The following is a 23200-nucleotide window of genomic DNA, read 5'->3' on the forward strand; positions in this document are numbered from 1 at the left end:
TGAAATTAAAATTTAAAACCTATGAAAGAAAAACTATTTCCCCAAAATACTGTTATAACTTATAAGGCGTATTATTTGTGTATAAATCATCGTCAAATGACGTCAATGATATGTAATTTCACCGCGCTATCTTAAGCGTCAACGTAACATTTAGTTTTGAGATCTAGGTCTTTCTTTTCATGTAGTAGCTTTTAAGGGCTAAACAAGTAATGTCATGGTCTTTTCACAGCAAACACTCAAATCATCAAGAAGGGCACAATCGATCCCATGCCAAATCTATTACGGTTTAAAAGGTTTACCAATAATACGATGTTCATAACAAAAAGTTGTCATAATAACCGAAATGAAAGACTATATATAGCATATCATTAATTAGATATGCAAATGAAACGGATCCATGATCAATAGAATTTATATTACTTCCCCTTATAGCTTAATGGTTGAGCACCAAACTTTTCATGTTGGAGGTTTTGAGTTTGAGACATGGGAAAAACATTTCAAGGTATTTCACAAATTAAGTCCTCAAGTGAAACATGTTTGAGTCCTGCAGAGGGGGCAAGGTTTTATCCAATTAAATGTCGTGCTTTTGGGCGGTTTAGTTGGGGTTTCTCCTCCTACTAGGTATTGAGGGTGAGGGGGTTTTCTAGCGCGGACCCGATTAAGAAAACGTAAGCTAATTCCGCTGTTGCAAACAAATGATCCACACCTTTAAAAAATTATTTTTTTTTTATAAACGAACACTACATATTTCCTCATTATTCTATTCAAGTAAAGTAGTGAATACGTACTACCTCCAATACTAAATTATACTCGTCAATCGTCATCATCTACACAAGTCTCAAGAAGTGAAATTGTTGGAAAAAGTTAAAAGAAATGGTGAGTTATTATAGTAAAAAAAAAAATACAGAACTGTGTGCAAATCAGCGTCAAATAAGAAAGGAATGGACTTGAAGAGTTGAAGTCAAAGGTTTCAAACTTGAAAATGTGGTTCTAACAAATACATTTTAATAATGATTCAATATTTAGAATGTCTTTTTCATACTGTAAAAGATAAAGAAAGTTGGCCATAAAGTTTAAGTTATTATTCAGTGATAGGGACTTAAACAAGACAACGAGATATTAGATTGAGTTAGAACATAATAGATCTCGTACAAGAAATACAAAATTACTTCTATGTAAGATGTCACTATTGGGGTTTTGAATCAATAACATGTAATGCTCATCGTTACAAAATTTTATTATTATTATTATTATTTTTTTAATGATGAGTATTACATGTTATTGATTCAAAACTCCAATAGTGACATCTTAGGTGGATAATGATGGAAATTGGAAACTGTGTAATTCTGCAGAACAAGAGTGATAACACGTATGCTCATACTCTCAAGAGGTAAATGCCCGAAATCATGAAAAATCAAGATTCGATCTCAGGTTTTCATACCAACATATCATGACATATGTAAAAATCAAGAGATAAAATTATGAGAGAGAATAAATATATTATACTCCTTATATGTTAAGTTTTGATGAAATTAAAAGGATTATTAAATTAATGTTTTAGAAGAATATATCATTTTTCTATCTAGGTACATCAAGTTGAAGAAGCTAATCAAGCCTAAAAGTTCTATTGAGCCTAGTTAATTTCAGTTTAACGAGATAAGTTACTCGGGCGTTGCCTCGAGAGATATTATATTTATTGTGTTTCGTACTATGTAAAAATTATTACATGTTCTTAGAAACATTATATAACTCAAAATCTGAGTTGATATTGATTTCTTAACGAGTAAGCAATTATAAATTAGAAAAAATCGACATTATAATTTTATAACAGATTAATATATTATATAAATTCTAAAAGATAATAGGTATGAAAGTAGAATATTTAAAATAAAAAAACAAATTAATAATACAAACATAATTAAAGCTAATTTCCTGAATCATTGAAAATTGAAAGTGAAAAAAAAATTCATAATAATAAAACATCAACCGAAATAACATTGAAACTAATAAGTATTGCAAACAAAATTTTTGGAGATGGTTAGGTGTATATTCCAAATATACACCCTACTGTTATGTGTGTATATATTATGTAATAGTTCACTTATAATAAGATGAGATAATCTTAAAAATGTTACAAACTTAAAAAATAATAATATGCAATTAAAATAAGTGATTTTTTATAAACAAATTGGAAGCAATTTAAAAGATCAAAACATAATTTGTAAGTCCAAAATTAAAAAATATAAGTTGGGTCCAAAAGAAAATAAAGTGGCCCATTAAGAAAATGAAAACGGGCCCAAAGAAATAAAATGACCCGTTACTATTTTTTGCACGCATTTTTGTACCTTTGTTTTTAATATATATATTAATATGCAATTGAAATAAGTGATTTTTTGTAAATAAATTGGAAGCAATTTAAAAGATCAAACATAATTTGTAAGTCCAAAATTAAAAATATAAGATGGGTCCAAAAGAAAATGAAGTGTCCCATTAAAAAAATGAAAACGAGCCTAACGATATAAAATGACCCGTTACTATTTTTTTACGTATTTTCGTACCTTTGTTTTAAATATATATATTAATGAGCATATTTTGAACCTTTGAGGTTAATCATACGAGTAAAAGGTTACCAAAGGTCCAAACGGATTAAAGCCCAAGTTGGACTATCTTATCAACCAATGTTTTGAAAAGTGTATAAAAACTACAAGGACTCATTCGAAACAGTATCCAACTTCAAGGGTGTAAGGAAAAACCTATTAAAATAAGACTTGGATCCGCATGTTAAAATTCCTCGAGTTGGCGAATCTTGGCCTCTTGGGCGGTATCGATAAAGATATAAGTTTTCAGTTAAACCCTTGATATATAGAGAAGTTACAAAAATGGGAAATTAGGTTTAAAAGTACAAATAGAATAGACAACAAATAAAAGTTGTGAAAGTGGGACCAAATAGACATAGGCACACGCTGTCTGTACTCTGTAGTAATCTCTGCGCGTCTGACCAACCGGCTTATTTTCAGGAGTATTTTATTCAATGCAATACCTTTCTTGTTTTTCCCGTAAAAGTTTTTGAATAGTGGAGTGGTGTTGTTGACGGTGGTGAGGGTGGCAGTGGGGACGTTGATGGTAGCGACGATGGTGGTGAATGTAAAAATAGTTGATGTTAAAAGTAATATTGTAGTTATTTTAAGTGTTGGAGGATACTGTAAATTATTTTATTAAAAGTATTATAATTGATTGTTACATTTGGTCGTTATTTTAGATGGGAAATATAGATTAGATTTAATTATTTGAGTTTCTGGTATATATATATACCTATGTTATGTTGCTAAATTGTACATCGACTTGAATCAAGTCAAGGATTGGCAAAAGGCATGCAATGGTTCATAAACTTCATAAACTTGCATTTTACATTTATGGTCTAAATGAGTCATTTTTTTAACATTTTATTCTAGTTCTCGTTTGATTCACATAGCTTTTACAAATTCTTTGAAATTGGAGCCTGAAAATTTAACTTTGAACATGTATGATTGGAAAAAAAATATGAAGAACTTGAAATTTAAAACTATCCTTCAAATTCTTTAAAAGGCAATTGATCGGAAATGTACCGTACTGCTGCTCTCACATCTCTTCTCTATTTTTCTTCATGTGATCAATTAAACAAAAATCCTCCCTGAATTTAGGGGGTGTTTAGTAGGAGGGAATCATAAAGAATGTAAATGTAATAGAGAATGAAAATAGTGAGAAAGAGAATTAGTATTTGAAAAGAGAATGAATTCTGTCATTTGGTACCCACAGAGAATGAATGTATAAAAAAAATAAAATTTTAAATAATGATATATTTATTACATATAACAGCTTAAATTTTTATTTTTTTTTTCCATTCTCACTCATTCTCTACAATTTGTTAAGAATGAAAATAGTGAGAAATGTAATAAAAAATGAAAATAGTGCGAAAGATATTTAGTAATTGGAAAGAGAATTGATTCCTCTTTCTCATTCTCTTTCTTTGTTGTATACAAACAAGAGAAGTCTTTCCTATTTCCTTTCTTCCATTTCCATTCCATCATACCAAACACCCCTTCATGATGCAGTTATGAAATCGAAGCTGAAGGCCGTACATATTATATCCCCTTCTTTAAAACATAAAATTTAGAATTTCTTCAATAAACCCATGAAAAGTTCTCAATTTTAACAGAATTCAATTATTCCCACAAAAAAAAAAAAAAAAAAAAAAAAAAAAACACTTCCAATCACAATTAAACATTTAAACCTTACTCTAATTCACGACATACTTCTAAGCGGTGAAAAGAAAATAACATATAAAACCTACAATCATTTACATATTTGTAAGCTCAGAATACTTCTAAATACAAATAGATGAAACTTTTGTCATCCTTCCACTAATAACAGATATCGTAAACACTTGATACAGATTTGCAGCAAATTTCTATTCGGCTCTAGCTCTCTTAGCATTCATATACTCTAGCAGGATAGTAGCATGCTTCGTACCATTAAGATGACCATCCATTACAAGGCCACTCGAGCAAGATGAGTTACAAAGCTCACATAAAAAAGGGGTGCTAACATTTTGACCCCGTTTTTTCAACTGCAGTACATTGTTTTTGTGCCTTGCAGTCTCGGAATGTTGATTTAAATGAATAACAGTACCGAAGGTCACGTGACAGATCTTGCAAACGAGCCCTGTTGAGCGTCTTGCTAGTGCTGCATTACTAGAAGAAGGTTCTTTTCTCTTTAATGCTTGACTAGCGGGTGGCACCTACATGTATAGTTGTGAGTATTGGTGCTTCTAACTATATTATATGAATATAAAGCGGAATGAAAACGAATGAAAGCACAAAAACGACGTTAAGATTTGCCAATGAAACCACATTTTCAATATAGCTGCTTAACTAGAGGTGGCAATTCCTACACAGTAATTTACGAAACTGTAAATTCAGGTCCCATTTTATCTTTAACCAGTCAAATGAGTAAAATCATAAAAACCAAATTAAAGGAAAATAGGTTCGCTAGAAGTGTGCAACGGTGCACTTTTATTTATTATAAATATTAGAATATCCCGCAGAAACAATGTTTCTGGTGAACGACTCAACGCTATACCCAAAGTGTATGAAATTGCTCGTTTCAAAAATTCGTCAACTTACCCAGCCCATTCACGTTGTCACCTCTACTATTCAACATACTAGGCTTGTTACTTGTTTCACCAATTCATCAAGTTACCCAATCCATCCATGACGCCACCTCCAGCAATGAACAAACTTGACCCATATGATGATGTAATGCAAATGGTTATGTTAACACCAAATCTGAACGTAATATCACCTGGGAAGGTAGCAAAGGATTTAAGTTAACAAGTCGCCGGTTTTTCAGGACCTCCATTCTACACCGATATTCCATTTCCCTTTTTATAGCAAGGTCTAGTGGCATTATATTTTGCAGCCTTATCATCTCTTCCTCCATCTTTGCTACACAATCTATCACATTCAAACACATTCTGTAAGTCAAGCAATCCTCCAAAGTTGACAAAAATGGTATAATGATTTTCATGATCGCATTATTTCACACAAGTTCAGCAAGATGATAACTATATTAGACATAACATATAAGCATCTTCCTACACTTGAAAAAAAAAATAGGAAGGATTTTGATATGTGTCATATTTGTGCATCATGACACATGTCATCATCAAAGAATCACAAATAGATGAGCCTCGTCAATCCATGTCCATTCATCACAATACATGAAACAAACGTTGATCTCTAAAGTTCAAACTCCAAGCCGTACAATCGAATTCATCTTACATATTAATTTAGAAAGGCCAATTTTATTCACATTCATCCTCTACAAATCGCAGGGGATCCAAACAAATACAATGCTAATTTACATTAATCACCACAACTAATTGTACTATGCTTCTATCGATTACTATACCATACCAACCGAATGGCTTTTATGTTAAGACCTGGTGGAGATTCATGGTGTAGCAATAGATCGCATTCATAAATTAAGATCGGTGTTGTTTAACTTAGAAAGGGCGAGACTCTTTTCCTTTCTAAATTAAGCAACACCAATGAGAAAGTGTCACATTCCTAAGCTGCCAAAATTATGAAGTATTATCTTTTTTTTTTTTGAAAGGTCAAAACTATCTGTCTCTAGCAGGCAATATGATAGTCCTACAATTACGCATCCAACACACACACATTGTGATCTAACCAAACTATATTTCAAACAGTGAGGTAAAACTCGGCCTAGTCAGCGATTATTCACTACCCAGTCAGTGATCAAGGCACCTACTCCGCCTCAAAAACCTGTTTCGTCGAAAAATCGGTTTTGAAGTATTTGAACAATTATGCTGATGTTACTAGAAGCTAAGGGCTACTAATTTGTTTGTGTATAATTATAATTAAGACATATAAACTTAAAATTCTATAAATGCAAAATTTCAATTCGACCCCAATTACTCATTAGAATTAGAACATATGATGAAATACAAACCCATTATGTAGAGTAAATTCTTATTCTTAATGAAATCAAATAATAACCCAATAAAGAAATAATAATATAATTAAGATTGAGACAGAAAGAAAGTAACTTTATGACAATTTTTGATTAAATGAATAAATAGCGACTGAAAATTAGGGCTTTTTTACCTGATGGGAATTATCTGCAAAAGTTGGAATTGTGGTGAGATGAATATGCAGATCTTTCAAGGATTGGTATGACACTTTAAACTTTGTTGAATAATTTTGGATATTAATTATGGATGGTTACAAAGGCAAAGCACGCCATTAAAAATTGTGTTAGGGAGTTCGAGATGATGACATCGAAGCCAAGGGGGGTGTTTGGGGATACTCTCATATATGTTCCATACTCCAAACTCCAAACACACCCTTTATAACAATTCATATAAATACATGGATATAAGTTGAAAGGTGGGCCGTTGTTGTTGACTTTGGATCAAAAGGAGACAAATGGGTGCAATAAACCCATTAACATATCAACAATTTAAAAATCATCATCAGTCCAGATTATAGAGACATTTTCGATTTTACACAAGAGTACTTAAAACATTAAATTCTACTTTTAATGATGACAAGAGTCGAGATTTTTCAAATATTTATAACGCTCCATAGTCAATATCTCGTTATTTAGAGTATATATAAGGCTTTATCATTATACGGTGAAACTTTTCTCATACCATATACCGAATGTTGGGAAAAATAAACAAACAATCCATGATCTTGGAAAATTACAAGTCCTACTGCATATATTACAAAAGTGATGATATTAGTACCACTAAATTTATTAAATTTACCATAAAATATAAATTATATAGTATACTATACAACTATTTAATTTATCGTTAGTAATAAATTTATCAATTTATGTGTACAATCCCATAAAAGAAGGAAACCCAAAAGTCCAAAAACAACAGAATAAAGCGCCAAAACTGGCGTCAAAATTACCAAGACACCCTCAACATTTCTTTAATATTACAAAATATCGATAACTGTGAAGTGAAGTCCCATTGAAGTACAGCTGCATATCACTCAGTTGCATCAAATCAGTGTGTGTGTGTGTTGTCTTCCTCCCTATATATAAGTGATATAAGTTGCTCCTTTTGATCATACTGTCTGAATAAGTTACACACAGTAAGTGTGTGAGGAAAATTAAATGGAGAAAGCAATGGTGAAAGTTGGAAGCATAAAAGCAAAAGCAGGAAGCTTCTGGATTTCAAAGAAAGCTAAACAAGAACTTTCCAACATTTCTGATGACCTTACTGTCTGTATCTCTTCTATTTCTTCTTTACCCCCTTTTCTTTTCATTTCTTACTTTTATTTATTTATAATTAATATAATAGTTGTTTTTCTGCTTGAAATGTAGCACCTTGATTCAACCTTGTTGCCCATTCTGGTGAATTTAGTATTGTTGTTGATATGTGTATATATGATTTAAGGACATCTCAAGCACTTGTTTAAGGGTCTAAAAGCTAGCCTTATAATTGATTGTTAATCTTACGAATTAATTAATACTCTGACTATACTTTAATAAAGCTTAGATACAATTTTGGTTTATGCTCTTACAATACAGCTTAAAAGTAAACATAAATAATAGACTTTAGTCTCCTTATTGTATGTTTTTTTTTTCCTATGTGTATTATATTTTAGTTTAGTGTGTATAGAGGTTAAAGTTATGATATTTCACAACAATACATTCACCATGTATACATTTTCCAACTATTTCTTGTAAGTTACTTTCAACGATACAGGTTTTCTTGGCTTAGATTACCCTAATAACTGATTACAATATAATTAGTGTATCTTAAAGCTTTGCGAATTATATTATCCTAACTTCTGATTGGTTAATCGACTTTTAGGCCAACCGTCTTATATTAATATAATAAAGATCTAACGAATAACGATGCATACAAAAGCAGGACTTGGAAAATCCAAGACCTAAAGCTCAGCTTTACCCTTGATCAATATGTTTAGTAGAGAGGTTTCCATTTCAAAAGCCAATATCATGATCTATTGATGAAGGGGAGGGGATGGTTGAACATGTAGTTTGCATGGACCTCATCATTTTATGGTTTAAAATAACAACTTAATTATCTATATAACTTTTGGGCATTATTGGCAACGGATTGTAAAATTGGCGAGCCGTCAGCAAAGAAGCTGTCATCATCCACTCAACAACAACTACAACAAATTACCAATAATACATTTCATAATGCTCAAAAGTTAAATGACAACCAATTTTAGTGACCCGTTGCCAAATTTTAGTACTTTGTGTTGATTTGGACAATTGAAAAAGTAGGCTGGTTATTCTACTGAAAAAACACCCTTTAGGAAACCATGTCACGAAACTGATAACTTATTTTACCATTCTTAAGAAAATGAATTGTGTATTTTGCCAAGTGTTTTGCAGTTTTGGGAGCTACGGATTTCTTCTTTGTTATCTGATTGATAGTTACTTATGTTACCTTTCTTAATAAAGTGGGTTATTATTTTATTTTTGCTTCTTTTTTTTATTATTTTTTAATTTTTTTATTTTTGACAATTTTGGGGTCTGTTTCTGTTTATTACAAGAATGGTAACTATCAAAATTTTGCATGTGAATTGCTTCTTTTAGTTGAAATCGGCCTATATCCAAAGCCATTATTCAGGTGTTAAAAAGCTGATCTTTTCAACAAATAGAAGGTGGTTTATACTTTATAGAGGCCCTCTACAAAGAAAACGTATATCTGGACTGTTACGTTCTAAAGAGACAAGACTAGATTGGCTAGGAAAGTGAAGAGTAGATGTTTAGAAATTTCTTCGTAAATTTATCATTCACATTTAATAGAACTTAAATCAGATCTATAATTCTATATAGAAATGCAAAACTTCCCTGCATTGGAGAGGCTATAGTCTCTCCAGATGACCTACTTTCAAGTTTCTAGTGATGCTTAACTAAACCTTCACAAACTATATCTCATAACCTCTTTTTTATCGGGCTATGTAGTTATAGGAAATACTATGATCGCGTTTTCTTTCTCTAATTTAATTTGAATAACACAAGCCTAACAAAATCTTACTTTAAGATTTAAGTTAGTGTCACATTGGAGATCATGTTTAGAACTTGTACATTTCGTGGTCGTTTTTTGAAACGTATGGATTGGGCAAATTCCCCTCATCCAAGCGCTTACTCACATTTTGATGGGTTTTCATAAAATCGTACGAGTAAATAAACACTTGAACCCTCTTGGCTACAAAAATTGGAGTGCATAGTTGATTAGCAACATATAATTGTATAAATAGTTGTAATTGTTGTGAGCCATATTTAGAATAAGACCCCCATTTACTCGATAAAACAGTTCATTGGTTAATCACGGAACCTCCTTTATTTTACTAACAATGTTTATTACTTGCAGACTTTCTCAAGTACGGTTGAAGAGAAGGCAAAATGGATTTTTAACAAGCTCAAAGGTAAATGACCCGGACCATCATTATTATCCACCACAGATACTGTTTAACCATGTTTTTAGAGGTGGCAAGATGGGGAGGCTGGGGAACGGTCAAAAAGGGTTCAGGTTAGAACTTGTATTTTCCTTATGGTGGGTTGCAACAAGTCAGGTTGATCCATTACCACTCTTTTGTTCCACGTACATAGTTGATACATTGGATATGATTACAGAAAGTTTATAACTTCAAATATTTTTCGAATTGACTGCTGAATGCATACACTAGTATTTGGCCGACTGTCGACTAATTAAACCTGTTCAACAAATTTGACTAGTCCTCCCTTTAATTATAGTTTTTTGACCCCTTTGAAGTATAACTTGACTCAAATCAACCCATTCATAATAAACCGGTCCAATATGTGAAGTATAAATATTATGTTTAAGGGTCTTGCTAGAATATTAAATTGAATGAAGATGAGATTTACATAATATTTTCATTGTACATTGACAAGATAATTTTATTGTTAAATCACAGGAAAGCCCGTGAAATCCTTGCCTGAACTCCTCCGTGAGTACAATTTACCACCGGGTGTTTTCCCCAACAACATAATGTCTTATGAATTTGATGAAACCAAGGCAAAACTAGTAGTGTACTTGCCCTCTTCCTGTGAGGTGACCTTCAAGGACTCATCTGTCATTAGGTACGCCACTCGGGTCAAAGGCATTTTGATGAAGGGAAAGCTCACTGGCATCGAAGGAATGAAAACGAAGGTATTGGTTTGGGTCAAAGTCACAAATGTGGCAGTTGAAGGGTATAGGTCCGATAAGGTGTGGTTTACTGCAGGAGTAAAAAAATCAAGGCCTAGAGATGCTTATGAAATAACTCGTGATGCCATTCGCATTAGTGAATTTTGAAGTCAAGATGCATATAATGAAGGTGACCTCAATATAGATGTTTTTTGGTGTAGTACTGTATTAGTGGATTATGTTTTATTGCTTGACCTGGCATACGAGCATGCAAATGTTATGGATTAGTGACACCGAAAACATCATATTTATGCATATTGTATTTGCTTTTCTCTTGTCCTTTCACTCCAATTTGTTTTCCTGGCATCTCTAGCAAGATATGCACAAAAATACTTGAAGGTCCATATCTCTCAAATTTGATTATTTAGTTCCTCAAAACATCTAACTCATACTCATAATCGTTCCCTGATTCCGCAAAACTCTGTGCAATAATGAACTTTGTGACTTGTCCAAACACCCACTATTAAAAGTCAAGTTATATATCACTTTTAAGGTCACATTGCTACTTTAGTAAAACTTATGGGAAAATTTTGTATTTAAGTTACAGGTAAGGAGCAAATACTGTAACCTGGAAATCCTATGTGGTATTTGCCTTGTTCGGTTTCCTACACTTTGTTATTGCAATTTCATCACACTTTCTGTAGAAGCAACTTCATATAGTTTTGAATTTGACATCATACAAAGGCCGTAATACACCAATAGACTCAGAGCAATCTATTTCTTTCAGAAGTAAATGCCACTTCACCATTTCACATTTAATTGCAATTGTCAAAAAACATAAGTATATAGACATTCTTTGGGGTTAGCTACTTAGCATAATCTTCCTGTTTCAGCCTATGTTCTAACCAGAAAAACTAAACCACCTATAAGATTGATTTATCTTTATCCATTCATCAAATCATTGTGACTATATTCGCTTCCCGTATGATTTCATATAATCCTATAATGTTCTCAATGCTCAGCAACACTATGATGCACCATTCCAAGAGATCTGACTTCCGGTTTTGAAGGGCTTCTTGCAGAAAATGAATATTATGCTGTAAAAACAAACAATAGAGATAAGTAATAACAGAACATGTTCAATAGATCAATATCACACGAATTTCATAATCTCTCTTGATTATAGTCCCTCTAGAGCTTAAAATGTTTAGAGTTATCATGAAAATCTGTCAAAAAAGGTGACCTAGAACTTTACCTCCACAAACTTGAGTTTATAATCAAGATTCCCGAAGCGTTGGGTGACTTCATATTCCTCACGTAGGTACTCGTAAATTTGAGCATATTTTGCGTCTCTCCAGGCAATCTCTGATCTGAAATATAGAAGGGACTTTTTTTAACAATATTCAATAATAGAACTTAGCGCTCTATTGTTCACTTGAATCATTCTGCTTTAGATTTTGTAGCTTCTCCTCTTTATGTATGAGCTAGTCAATCGACAAGTTCTTTCACAGTGTCAAAATTTCTACCTACGTTATAAAAATAGGCAAATACAATGACAGTGTTCTTGACTTATAAAGTGGCTAAAAAAGATGCATTATTGCAACAAAACAAGTGGCAATTACTACCCAAGGCTGACAAAGATGCATCATCATGAAAAACCAAAATGGTGGCACTTACAACCCATGTCTAACAAAGACCCATCATCACAGCAAAACTAAATGTGGCAACAACCCACTTATAACGAAATTGGTCAACCAGGGTTATATTGTTTTGAAAAGGCATGAAATTAGGTCAAAAATTGAAAAACTTACAATGTCCTAAATCCTTACTTTTAAAAAGAAATAATCTTAAACTAAAAGTTTTGTACTCATATTCAATCACTTTATTACCATGTTGATCTGACCCAGCCCAGCTCATTTTTGACTTGCATATAAAAATGCCCATCCTTACCCAAACCCAATTTCACCAATTATCCCAATTTGTCACCTCTGAAGCACACTGTTGAACGTACATGAGCTTACCTGTCAAAAATTCCTACTTTCAAAATCACGTCAGCTAGATTTGAATTAGCCTTTCCAACCAGCTGGAAGAGCTTCTTCCTCTCCATGGTAAACGTGCCGGTTTTCTCCATTAGACGATTGATATCTGTAAATTCTTCAACCATGCCATCAACCTTTGTAAAGGGAAAACATATAGATGTGTAAGATGCGTATTTCCACCATCTGGTGCCTAAAACTGTCTTGAAATAGTGAAAGGTAATAATACCTGAGAAACAAAATAATCCAATGCAATACTTTGGCCAAGCACACTACTAATGATACGTATACTGTCAATATCAAGGTTTTTCAAAACAATGTAATCTGGGCCAGCCTGCATGTCCTCAGTCAACAATGGCTTCTCCTTGACGATATAATCTGTTTACACAATCACATGTAATCACATCTTTATCAAGGCGTAATTAATAAATAAGAATGTTTTTAATGGTAATGAGTAAGCAGATCTGCTAAGATTCGCATGTCAAGTGTTGAATGTGTTCATATGGTTTAAAAAGTGGTTGGGTTGGCCACACTTTTTTGCCATTTTTAATAATCAATTTATGTGCTATTTATGATTTTAAAACCATTTTATTACAAGTTTATAGCAGTAATCTAAAATCTAAATCATTGATTAAATGTTTTGAGATATTGATCGTGGGTTACTTTCAACCACGTTAACCCGTTTTCCTCTAGGCTGTAGCTAATATATTTTACTTGACCCGTATGAGACAAAACACAACCCAAATAGACCTAATAATAAGTAAATGGGTTGCAATTGCCACCTCTATAAGAAAGTAGACTAACCATCTTTTCTTGTGTCTTCATCTTTAAGTACTCCAGTAGCATGTCTTTTTATAATGTTAAGATACGATTCTATTTCATTATCCTCCATGTTGAACAAGACAGCAGATCCATATTGAAACACCACCATGTAACTATGATAGCTAAGATTTTCTTCAACAGCAATCTCCTGCAGCAAAAGACCTATATTTATTACTTTTTCTTTGTTTAAAATAGTGCAACTTTTAAGGTTTCCTTAAATAATGTGACTTTTTTCTAGGCAAAGTTCGCATTGAATATGAGTTGCGGAAGAAAAAACTACAGTGAACAGACTAAAGTATCATCCTATGTAGCAATGAGAAATAGAAAGTTAAATCAAAAACCAGAGAAATTTTATAAGCATTCAGAAACAACATGCAAAATCTAAGCCAAAGAGGTATGGAGATGGCAACTGAATTTACCATGTAATCTGAAGTAAATTTGCAAAATCTAAGGGCTGTATGGTTTGTTGAGCGGGAGGTTGGACGAACAACATGGCTTGACATCTCAACTTGCAAGCCCTTCAAATCGACACTGTCAAAACCAAATATCTGAGAAACCATCCCATGACAATAATAATAATAAAAAAAAACAAATGTGAGGCTAGAGGATTTAATGCCACACTACAAACATGCAAAAGAGCATAACTGGATCACCAACCTAACTATAACTGAACTAGTAAAGTTTAACAGTCACTGGCAATCAATAACCTTTAGTGGCTGATTACCTCTCATCTAAAGGACAAGAATATATCTAGGGTGTGTGTTTGGCGAAAGTTTAAAGCTTTTTAAAAAAAAAAAAAACAATAAAGCTACAAGTGTGCTCTTACTTAATACTACTAGCTATTGAAATTAGCTTTTAAAAACTAGCTTGAGCTTATAATATATTTATATGCTAAATTACATATATTTTCTTCATAAAGTTCTCTTATTTTATGTTATGTCATCTTACATTTTTAAGCTCCGGCTCTAGCTACTTTGCTAAACACCTCTACACAATTAATTGCTCCAGCTTTTAACTAAGGGGTGTAAAACATCTATTAGTGGTAAATTAAATATAATGCATATAATCATAAATCGTCGTTTATGGTTTAACGCATCTCTATTAAAAAGCCAAAGTTCACGCGTTACATACTCGTAGAAAGTGCAAAAATGATGGAAAGTAATATGTACATAACAAACTTTCTCCATACACAAGTGACAACACTCTCATGTATTACATTATATACACACCACTCTCAGGATGTATTACATTACATTCGTGTATGCGTAATAATACTTTCACCCGTCGTGTATAAACCATTTTTCTTTCTCTCCAATAAACACCTCTAAAAAATGATTGCCTATATGTTATGTACATATCACCTACCAAAAGTGATTGCTTATATGATAAATATTTCGAGCTCAATTTTGAACTGGAGCTTCGTCTAGGAGTAGTTTGATAAAAGCTCAACTAGTTAGCTATAGAATACTTATTGGCATTTCAACAAACAGTTTACAAGCATACCAACCAAACAGCCTTAAACAAATACAAACAACATCATAAAAGAAACCAAAACCTGGTACAAAGAAAGATAGCTTTAACAGAAATCTTGGCCAACTCAGCATCATCATCATCATCATTGTGCATATAATATTCTTGGTCATATATATGTTCATCATGCTCATTATTATTATAATAATTATGATTACCAAGATCAAAAAGTGGACTTGCAGCAGATGGGTATGAATTAAACGGTCTAAAGATACAAACTTGATTAGTGGGTGTTAAACAATTAGGCCTAAAACTGTGATTTAGAGGTGTAATGAGACGCCGGAAAATGAAATTAGGTTGGGATTTTTGAGAAAAAGAATCGGCGGCGAATCTTGAAAAAAGCAGGGAGGTTCTCCATCTCCCCATTCAATGGGAGCTACTAATGATTATAATAACTAATGAATGAATGAATGATTGATTATTTTATAAGATTTTGGATTTGATGGTTGGTTTTGTTGTTAAATATGAGTAAGTGTTGATTGAATGTTTGGGCGATTGATGATGTCTTTCATTTTTCGGGCGTTGGGAAGAGCCACCAAACTCGGTTAAAAATAAGAAGGAAGAGTATGAATACCCGAAATGACCTAGGAATCTAGGATTAGGAACATCGATGGTTATTTTTTTTTTCTTAGAATGAAACGATTTTCGTTTTAATTACTTTAGACTAAACGGAATGAGACATGACCAACAAGAACGCGTCGCCCCAAGGTCGCCTCCCACACCGTCCTAGATGGCATGAGCGTTTCAGTTTGTTTCTTAACGGGGCACCCCACCTTACATTTTGCAACATATAGCCATTCACATACCTAATACCTTAGAATGGATGTCACGTGACGGAAGTTCTCCACCATGGATAGTAGTCTCGCTTAGGGATGATCATGAGACTGGTACTGTCCGGTATCAATCCCGATATTAAACACATATTACATTTTTTAGATCACAGTCATTTTTTATTAACATAATGTATGATACATTTGACAAAAAATTAAAGTCGGACAATGTCCATAACAACTTTCAATTTTTAAAATAAACATTCCACCAAGTAAAAATGGTGAGAATTTGAAAAAGTATAGTTATTATTTACAGAACAGTGGAATGAAGGAAGAAATTAAAAAAAAAAGTAGAGAAGAAAGGTGTTGCTACCTTTATTGATGTGTAGATCATTTTGATGTTTGAGAGTTATTATATTGATTCACTTCAACATGAAACTCATGCGTCTAACAACTTCCAGTATTCTATCTCTTAATATTGACCCAACACATTGAAAAAAGATACCCAGCCTAATCTTGTAGGAATTTCATCACGGTACTAGTTGGTACTAAATGGGATTCATGGGACATTCCCGGTCCGGGTACCGACCTTGAAAACTCTAAAAAGTTGGCACCGATTTTGATCCTATTCGGGATTTGGTGCCACTTCCTGGTACCGAGATCGGAACGGTACTGGGACGGGATCGGAATACAGGAAGTTTTGCTCATCCTTAGTCTCACTCCACCCCGCATGATGATGTGTCACTACTCAGTTGAAGCCTGCCTTAAAAAAGTTGTCTCATACCGATTAGTCTTAGTATTTATATTGAAACCGTCTAAAAACTTTCCTTTTTAATACGAGTAACTCGAATGCATGTTTTGTATTAAAATATGGTTTAAGGGGTTGGTTATTGTAAAACAGATATTAAAGTAAAACAAATAGGACAAATATTGACGCTTAGATCATGATAAGATTGATGCACGAATATTCATGTACTAAGCACAAGTATATATATTGATGTACGAAGATTTTCATGATGCACGATGTTTTTAGTAGAAACAAAATTCTTGCTTTATTTGATTTAATTTAATACTTGTTTTATTTTACATAGAAACATATAATTAAACATAAAGAATTAAATGTTTTAGATAATGAATGTTTTATAAAGTGGAACTTATATCATATTGTTTCCAGTTATATTTGTTTATTAATTAAACAAGTCAATATTCTTAATGAATAAATATGAACAAAATCTTATTACTTTTTTATCTACTCGTAAATTGTTTGTTAAGCTAAACAAATAAACGTGAACAATATATCATTCGTGTTCGTTCGGTCAATTTACAATCCCTATTTCTAATTGCATACAAGTCATACTAACCAACATGTCAATGAAGGTTTTAGCAAGTAGGGAATCAAATTATGCAACCAACATGTCAATGAAGGTTTAGCAAGTAGGAAATCATATGGTTTCAACCACATTCTTTTTCATATTTGTTTCCCCCTTCAAATCTTCAATAGTACTCGTATCATATAAGCACAACATCGTTCACAAAGGATATGGTCTAAAACACTTTGTACAAATCATTTGTGGTTTAAGCCGTTTGACTGGATTTTGAAATGGTTTAATTTTGGGTTGTGGTTGCTCTTTTGATTGTAGATTCCAACAACTTTTTAACTGTTTTGTGGGTATGTCTAATCGTTCTTGTAGTGATTCTTTTATTGGCATGCTATTTATAACATGAGCAGGCTATTTCCAATGGGGCGCCCCTAGGTGCTCTTGGATATCCTTCGCCGTTGAAGCTTGTCCAAAACTAATGATTTTTTGAAGGATGTCCTTACCTAAGGGCATGCCCTTAGTTGTCCTTACCTAATATATTTTTGTTTTTTAGTAGAGGTAAAAGGATATGTAAGGATATGTAAGGATATTTGTATAGTTGGAGATAAAATTATAAGATTTGAAGGATTTGTAAGGATGTATAAGGATTTGTAAAGATATGATGTGACAACTCAAGGACACCTAAGGATGTCCTTAGCATTGGAGATAGTCTTATTCTTGAACATGTATCCCTGACTTGGAAGTTGGAAGATAGTTATGTTCTCCCATCTCCATCAATGATACAAAAATCTGATATCAAAACATAGGTTAAAAAAAGTTAACGATACTCTTTTAATTAATGAACTTCAAAGATAAAGTCCACCTCATCAACGTAAGGACCCCGCTCTCCTCGAAACTATTTACCGAGTCACCGTGCCAATAAGAGGGGTATGAGCTGAATATATACCAAGAAGAAGATGAGGGGTGCTGACTTCTGGTTATGAGGATGTCAAGTTTGATTTCCATGTTCCAAGTGAATGATGATCTCTTTAATTATATATATATGCCTATATGGCATTTTTATGAAAATCGGATACAAGTCAATGGTACCAACTTATGGTTATGAGGATGTCAAGTTTGATTTCTATTTTCCAAGTGAATGATTCTCTTTAACTATTTGTCATTTATGAAAACCGGATCAGGTTTGTTAACCATCCGGTACAAAATTTGGACCACTTAATCTCGAATTATGCTAGCTTGAAGACATGCATTTTGACAGACATTGATGTTTTCCTTTTCCTTTAGTGATTTTAATTAATTTTGTTGTAGAGAGTAGAAAACCTCTATTGCTTGTGAATGGTTGAGTGGTTGATGTATTAATGAACTTGTTGGTTGGTTGCATCTACAAAGCTTATATTGAGTCGCTCAACACTTTATCATGTAGATTACTATTGCATAAAAGTGACACGAGTATTAATTATTGTACTAAAATTATTTTGAAATTTATAGTAAGAAGCAAACTGCAGATAAAAAGCTCTAGTTTAGTCAAAGACAGACGTATATAAGGATTACTGGAAGCGCTCATCAACAGATGATCATACTCTGCATCTCTAGTTAGGTAAGCAGGTTTCTATACTACATACCTCTATCATGCATTTTGCTTAGTTATTTACAGTTACAGTTTCTTTGCACTTTGAAAACAATAATATCTTGCATATGTTATTATGTTTGGATGTTAGCAAGAATTGTTGAAAAATGTGCATATATATCAAGCATGGTTTTGGTGAGGGGTGAGACCTATAGGTCTAACACTAATGTGTGCCATTGAACAAGAGTAGATAAATATGTCGTGTTCCAAATATCTTTTTTTTGCTGGTATATTTTTGTGTTTCAAATGAAGTTATTACTTGTACTACTCCGTATTAGCATTAAACTACATGGTTGAGGTTTAGCATTAGCACGTTGGGAGTTTGGGTTGTGTATTTACTTCCGAATCGTTTTACAACTTGTCCAACAATGAATTATCACCACAAGGGCGATACCAGAAAAAAAATCCGAAAGAAACAAATTAAAATAATTAATGAAAAATAAATGCAAAGAGGTAAAATCTAAAAATCTATAAGAAAATTTTAAATATCATAGCAAAATTTATATTTTCAAGGGGTAATTGGCCCCTATTGCCCTCCTTTGATACCGCCCATGATCATACGTAGCATATTATGCTTCGATTTTTGGAATGAAAAAGGTAAGTACTAAGTAGTATGCTTAGTGTGTTTGCCTAACAATGGGTTGGGTTGACTAATGACTAATGATCTATGTGACCATCACCCAACTCAAATAATGGTGATGTGATTATTCCTTTTAGAAACGCATGAATATACATAAATGTAGACATATTGTAAAGAAATATGAACACAATCAAACTAATGCAATAATCTAATATTATTGCTCAAAGATTACATCAAACAAAGTAGTCCTCAAACGAGTGCTACTTATTACAAGAGAAAGAATCGTCCCCTTAATGGATTCGATTCACTAATACAGAATCACACTTACATAAATCCTCATTACAACTCTCAAACGAATCAATAACCCTCAATCAAGATCAAGATGATCTTTTAGACAGACAAAGAAGAAGATACAGACTATAGATACAGAGAGAAAATATATATCGAATTATTGTGTATTATCTAAAACTGATATAGGACCTGTATATATAGCCCTTAATCTTGAAGTTACTCTTTTAGTCCCTGCACAAATAAACAATACAATACTAGAACAATCTTTATTAAACATACATGTATAACTTTGTAACTAGGCAAGAATAGTCCCTGCAGGTTTAAGATTGTATAGCACATAATCAAAAAATATATTTAACACCCTTCCTCAATCTTATAACCTGCAGAAACTAACAATACTATTGATAACAAAACATGTCCACCAAATAAAGCTTGAATCTCAAGTTTTTATGTTGAATCTTTCCAAGACCTTTAGTAAGAATATCTGCAATTTGGTTATCTGAATTAACCTTGACAGTTTTAAGAAAACCAGAAGAAACCTTTTCTCTTACAATATGAAGATCAATTTCAAAGTGTTTAGATCTCTCATGAAATACAGGATTTCCTGCAATCTGTATTGCAGAACTATTATCACAAAACATATTTATAGGAAGCAAGTCTTTTAGACCAAAACTTGATAGCAAATTTGAAATCCATATAGCTTCACAAGTAGCAGAAGCCATGCTTCTGTACTCAGCCTCAGTAGAAGACCTAGACAAAGTAGCTTGTTTCTTACTTTTCCAAGAGACAAAGAATTTCCAAGAAAAACACAATAACCAAAAACTGATTTCCTAGTTTTAGGACATTTAGCCCAGTCAGAATCTGCATATATACTTAATTTTAAACTGTTATCTTTATTGATTTGAATACCTAAACCAGGTGAACCTTTAAGATACCTTAACTCCCTTAAAGCAGCCTTAAAGTGAGACTGCAAGGGTGCATGCATATGTTGACTTAGGCAATGAACAGAATAAGAAATATCAGGCCTTGTATGAGTAAGATATATCAATTTTCTTACAAGTTTTTGATAAACAGTTGGACTATTAAGATACTTATCTTTTTCAGTTTCAACACAACTAAGAACAACATTAGTCTCCATAGGAGTGTCAATAGGTTTACAAGCCAAAAGACCATACTCATGTAATAATTCTAAACGATACTTCCTTTGAGACATACACAAACCTTTTTTGTTTTCCAAAACCTCTATTCCTAAAAAATACTTTAAAGACCCCATATCTTTAATCATGTTTAAAGTTTTGAATTTCCTTTTCATTGTTTCCAGTGACAACAATGTCATAAACATATACTAACAAAGCTATAAATACACCATTAGACTCCTTAATATATAAAGAATAATCATGCATATTTTGCACAAAGCCATGCTCAACCAAGGCAGTAGTTAGCTTAGCATTCCACTGCCTTGGGGCTTGCTTAAGACCATACAAAGACTTTTTTAACCTACATACTTTATTCTTATTATCATGACCACACCCTAAAGGTATGCCCATATACACTTCTTCATCCAAATCACCATAAAGAAATGCATTATTAATATCAAGTTGATATAATGGCCAACCCTTGCAAACTGCAAGGCTAATTAAACATCTCACAGTAACCATTTTAACCACAGGACTAAAGGTTTCTTCATAATCTAATCCATGTCTTTGACTATAACCTTTTTGCTACTAACCTAGCTTTATATCTCTCTATTTCACCAGAAGCTTTATACTTAACTTTATATATCCATTTACAACCAATTGGTTCCCTTCCTAAAGGAAGATCAGTGATCTCCCAAGTGTCATTTCTATGAAGAGCTTCAATCTCTTTGTTCATAGCATCAACCCATTTATCATCTTTAATAGCATCTTCATAACATACAAGTTCAATACACTTATTTAAAGAAGTAGAAAAACAGAAATTCTTATTACTTAAATGAGAATAACAAACAAATTTTTCAATACCAAACTTAACATTAGATCCTACCACATAATCATTTAACCTAACAGAAGGTCTAGTAATTCTTTCAGATCTTCTGGGAACAGTAATACCCTCATCATTGTTATTATTTATATTAACAATTGGAATAACATTCTCATTTCCCTCAGGAGCATATGCTTTAGCATTAGCTTCTTGCACAATTTCATTTATTGGTGTTGTTGTGCTGCCATCAACTTGTTCATCCATATAAATGAAATCAAACAAGTGAGTTGCACTACCTTCACCATTAAATGTATCTCTCCTTTCATCATTGGGATTAGAATCTTTTTGACTGTTGAAAAAATCAGTTTGTTCATTTTCAGTAGACCCAACATTGTTATCAGATTTCATTTTAAAAGGATAAACAGTTTCATAAAATTTAACATCTCTTGAAAATAAAATAGATTTTGAATCAATACTAAACAGTTTGTAAGCCTTTTTTACAGCAGAAAAACCAATAAGAACACATTTTTCAGACCTTGAGGAAAATTTATCAGAATTATTTAAAACTGTAGCAAAACATAAACAGCCAAAACTTCTCAAATGGGAGAGATTAGGTTTTCTTTTATAAATTTTTTGATAAGGAGATAGACCACTTAAGACAGATGAGGGTAACCTGTTAATAAGATAGACAGAAGTCAGAACACAATCAGACCAAAACTTAAGAGGTAAACCACTTTGAAACAAAAGACTTCTAGCAACATTAAGTAAATGTCTGTGTTTTCTCTCAGCAATGCCATTTTGCTGAGGTGTATAGCTAACAGAAGTTTGATGTATAATCCCTTTTTCAGATAGATAATTACTCATTCTGTTATTAACAAACTCAGTACCATTATCAGGCCTTATTGTTTTAATTTTAACTTCAAACTGATTAATTAACAGATTAATGTAAGACACAATCATATCAAAAACTTCATCTTTACTTTTTAATAAATATACCCAGACAACCCTAGAAAAATCATCTACTATAGTTAAGAAATATTTGAATCCTTCCCTACTTGGAACCCTATAAGGACCCCATAAGTCTAAGTGAATTAATTCACCAAGTTTTGTTGATTTGTGAGAACTCAAAGGAAATGGTTCTCTAGTCTGTTTAGCTTTATGACAAACTTCACAAGGAGAAATATACACATTGTTTTCTAAACCTAAATCAGTTTTTAATACAGTAAGAACTTGGTCTGCAGGATGACCTAATCTGTTATGCCACAAAGTTTTTGACACATGAAAATTCATACCAATCACATTGTTACACTTACCAATAACAGTTGCATATTGATCAAATAGATAGAGTCCATTTGACTCACTACCAGTCCCCAACACATTCCTTTTTGTCAAATCCTGAATATAACATTTATTTTCATCAAAACCAACAAATAACTTGCTATCTTTAATCAACTTATGCACAGACAAAAGACTAACACAATAATCAGGCACAACAAGAACATCATATAAAACTACATTATTAGTGAGTCTTAAACTTCCAATTCCTTTAATCTTTGCA

General features: G+C 32.5%; 3 protein-coding genes across 3 annotated transcripts; 1 reads left to right on the forward strand and 2 right to left on the reverse strand.

Moving 5' to 3' along the window:
- Positions 1–4263: 4263 nt before the first annotated feature.
- LOC122579452 lies at positions 4264–6897 on the reverse strand. The gene is made up of 3 exons (XM_043751636.1): positions 6669–6897; positions 5341–5492; positions 4264–4777 (listed from the first exon to the last, which is right to left on the reverse strand). The coding sequence occupies exons 2-3, from the start codon at positions 5476–5478 to the stop codon at positions 4448–4450; spliced, it is 468 nt and encodes a 155-aa protein (XP_043607571.1). The 5' UTR covers positions 5479–5492; positions 6669–6897; the 3' UTR covers positions 4264–4447.
- A 714-nt stretch (positions 6898–7611) lies between these two features.
- LOC122579851 (uncharacterized protein At5g01610-like) lies at positions 7612–11043 on the forward strand. The gene is made up of 3 exons (XM_043752103.1): positions 7612–7800; positions 9932–9986; positions 10497–11043. The coding sequence occupies exons 1-3, from the start codon at positions 7693–7695 to the stop codon at positions 10874–10876; spliced, it is 543 nt and encodes a 180-aa protein (XP_043608038.1). The 5' UTR covers positions 7612–7692; the 3' UTR covers positions 10877–11043.
- Positions 11044–11485: 442 nt separating this feature from the next.
- LOC122579310 (protein RETARDED ROOT GROWTH, mitochondrial-like) lies at positions 11486–15634 on the reverse strand. The gene is made up of 7 exons (XM_043751460.1): positions 15122–15634; positions 13986–14097; positions 13549–13714; positions 12974–13122; positions 12730–12881; positions 11964–12078; positions 11486–11805 (listed from the first exon to the last, which is right to left on the reverse strand). Exons 1-7 carry the CDS (start codon positions 15460–15462, stop codon positions 11662–11664), a joined length of 1179 nt encoding a protein of 392 aa, XP_043607395.1. The 5' UTR covers positions 15463–15634; the 3' UTR covers positions 11486–11661.
- Positions 15635–23200: the final 7566 nt, after the last annotated feature.

Source organism: Erigeron canadensis, chromosome 8, assembly GCF_010389155.1.
Source record: "Erigeron canadensis isolate Cc75 chromosome 8, C_canadensis_v1, whole genome shotgun sequence".
Taxonomy (NCBI): Eukaryota; Viridiplantae; Streptophyta; class Magnoliopsida; order Asterales; family Asteraceae; genus Erigeron; species Erigeron canadensis.

What these genes read in the sequence shown, in the direction of transcription:
- LOC122579452 (XM_043751636.1), bottom strand. Translation starts at nt 5,478, where the DNA reads ATGGAGGAAGAGATGATAAGGCTGCAAAATATAATGCCACTAGACCTT. An exon ending in ATCCTTTGCTACCTTCCCAG is followed by an intron (nt 4,778 to 5,340) that starts GTGATATTACGT and finishes CTATACATGTAG; the next exon opens with GTGCCACCCGCTAGTCAAGC.
- LOC122579851 (XM_043752103.1), top strand. Translation starts at nt 7,693, where the DNA reads ATGGAGAAAGCAATGGTGAAAGTTGGAAGCATAAAAGCAAAAGCAGGA. An exon ending in ACATTTCTGATGACCTTACT is followed by an intron (nt 7,801 to 9,931) that starts GTCTGTATCTCT and finishes TATTACTTGCAG; the next exon opens with ACTTTCTCAAGTACGGTTGA. An exon ending in GATTTTTAACAAGCTCAAAG is followed by an intron (nt 9,987 to 10,496) that starts GTAAATGACCCG and finishes GTTAAATCACAG; the next exon opens with GAAAGCCCGTGAAATCCTTG.
- LOC122579310 (XM_043751460.1), bottom strand. Translation starts at nt 15,462, where the DNA reads ATGGGGAGATGGAGAACCTCCCTGCTTTTTTCAAGATTCGCCGCCGAT. An exon ending in TGAAGACACAAGAAAAGATG is followed by an intron (nt 13,123 to 13,548) that starts GTTAGTCTACTT and finishes TTGTGTAAACAG; the next exon opens with ATTATATCGTCAAGGAGAAG. An exon ending in AAAGTAGGAATTTTTGACAG is followed by an intron (nt 12,079 to 12,729) that starts GTAAGCTCATGT and finishes TCTATATTTCAG; the next exon opens with ATCAGAGATTGCCTGGAGAG.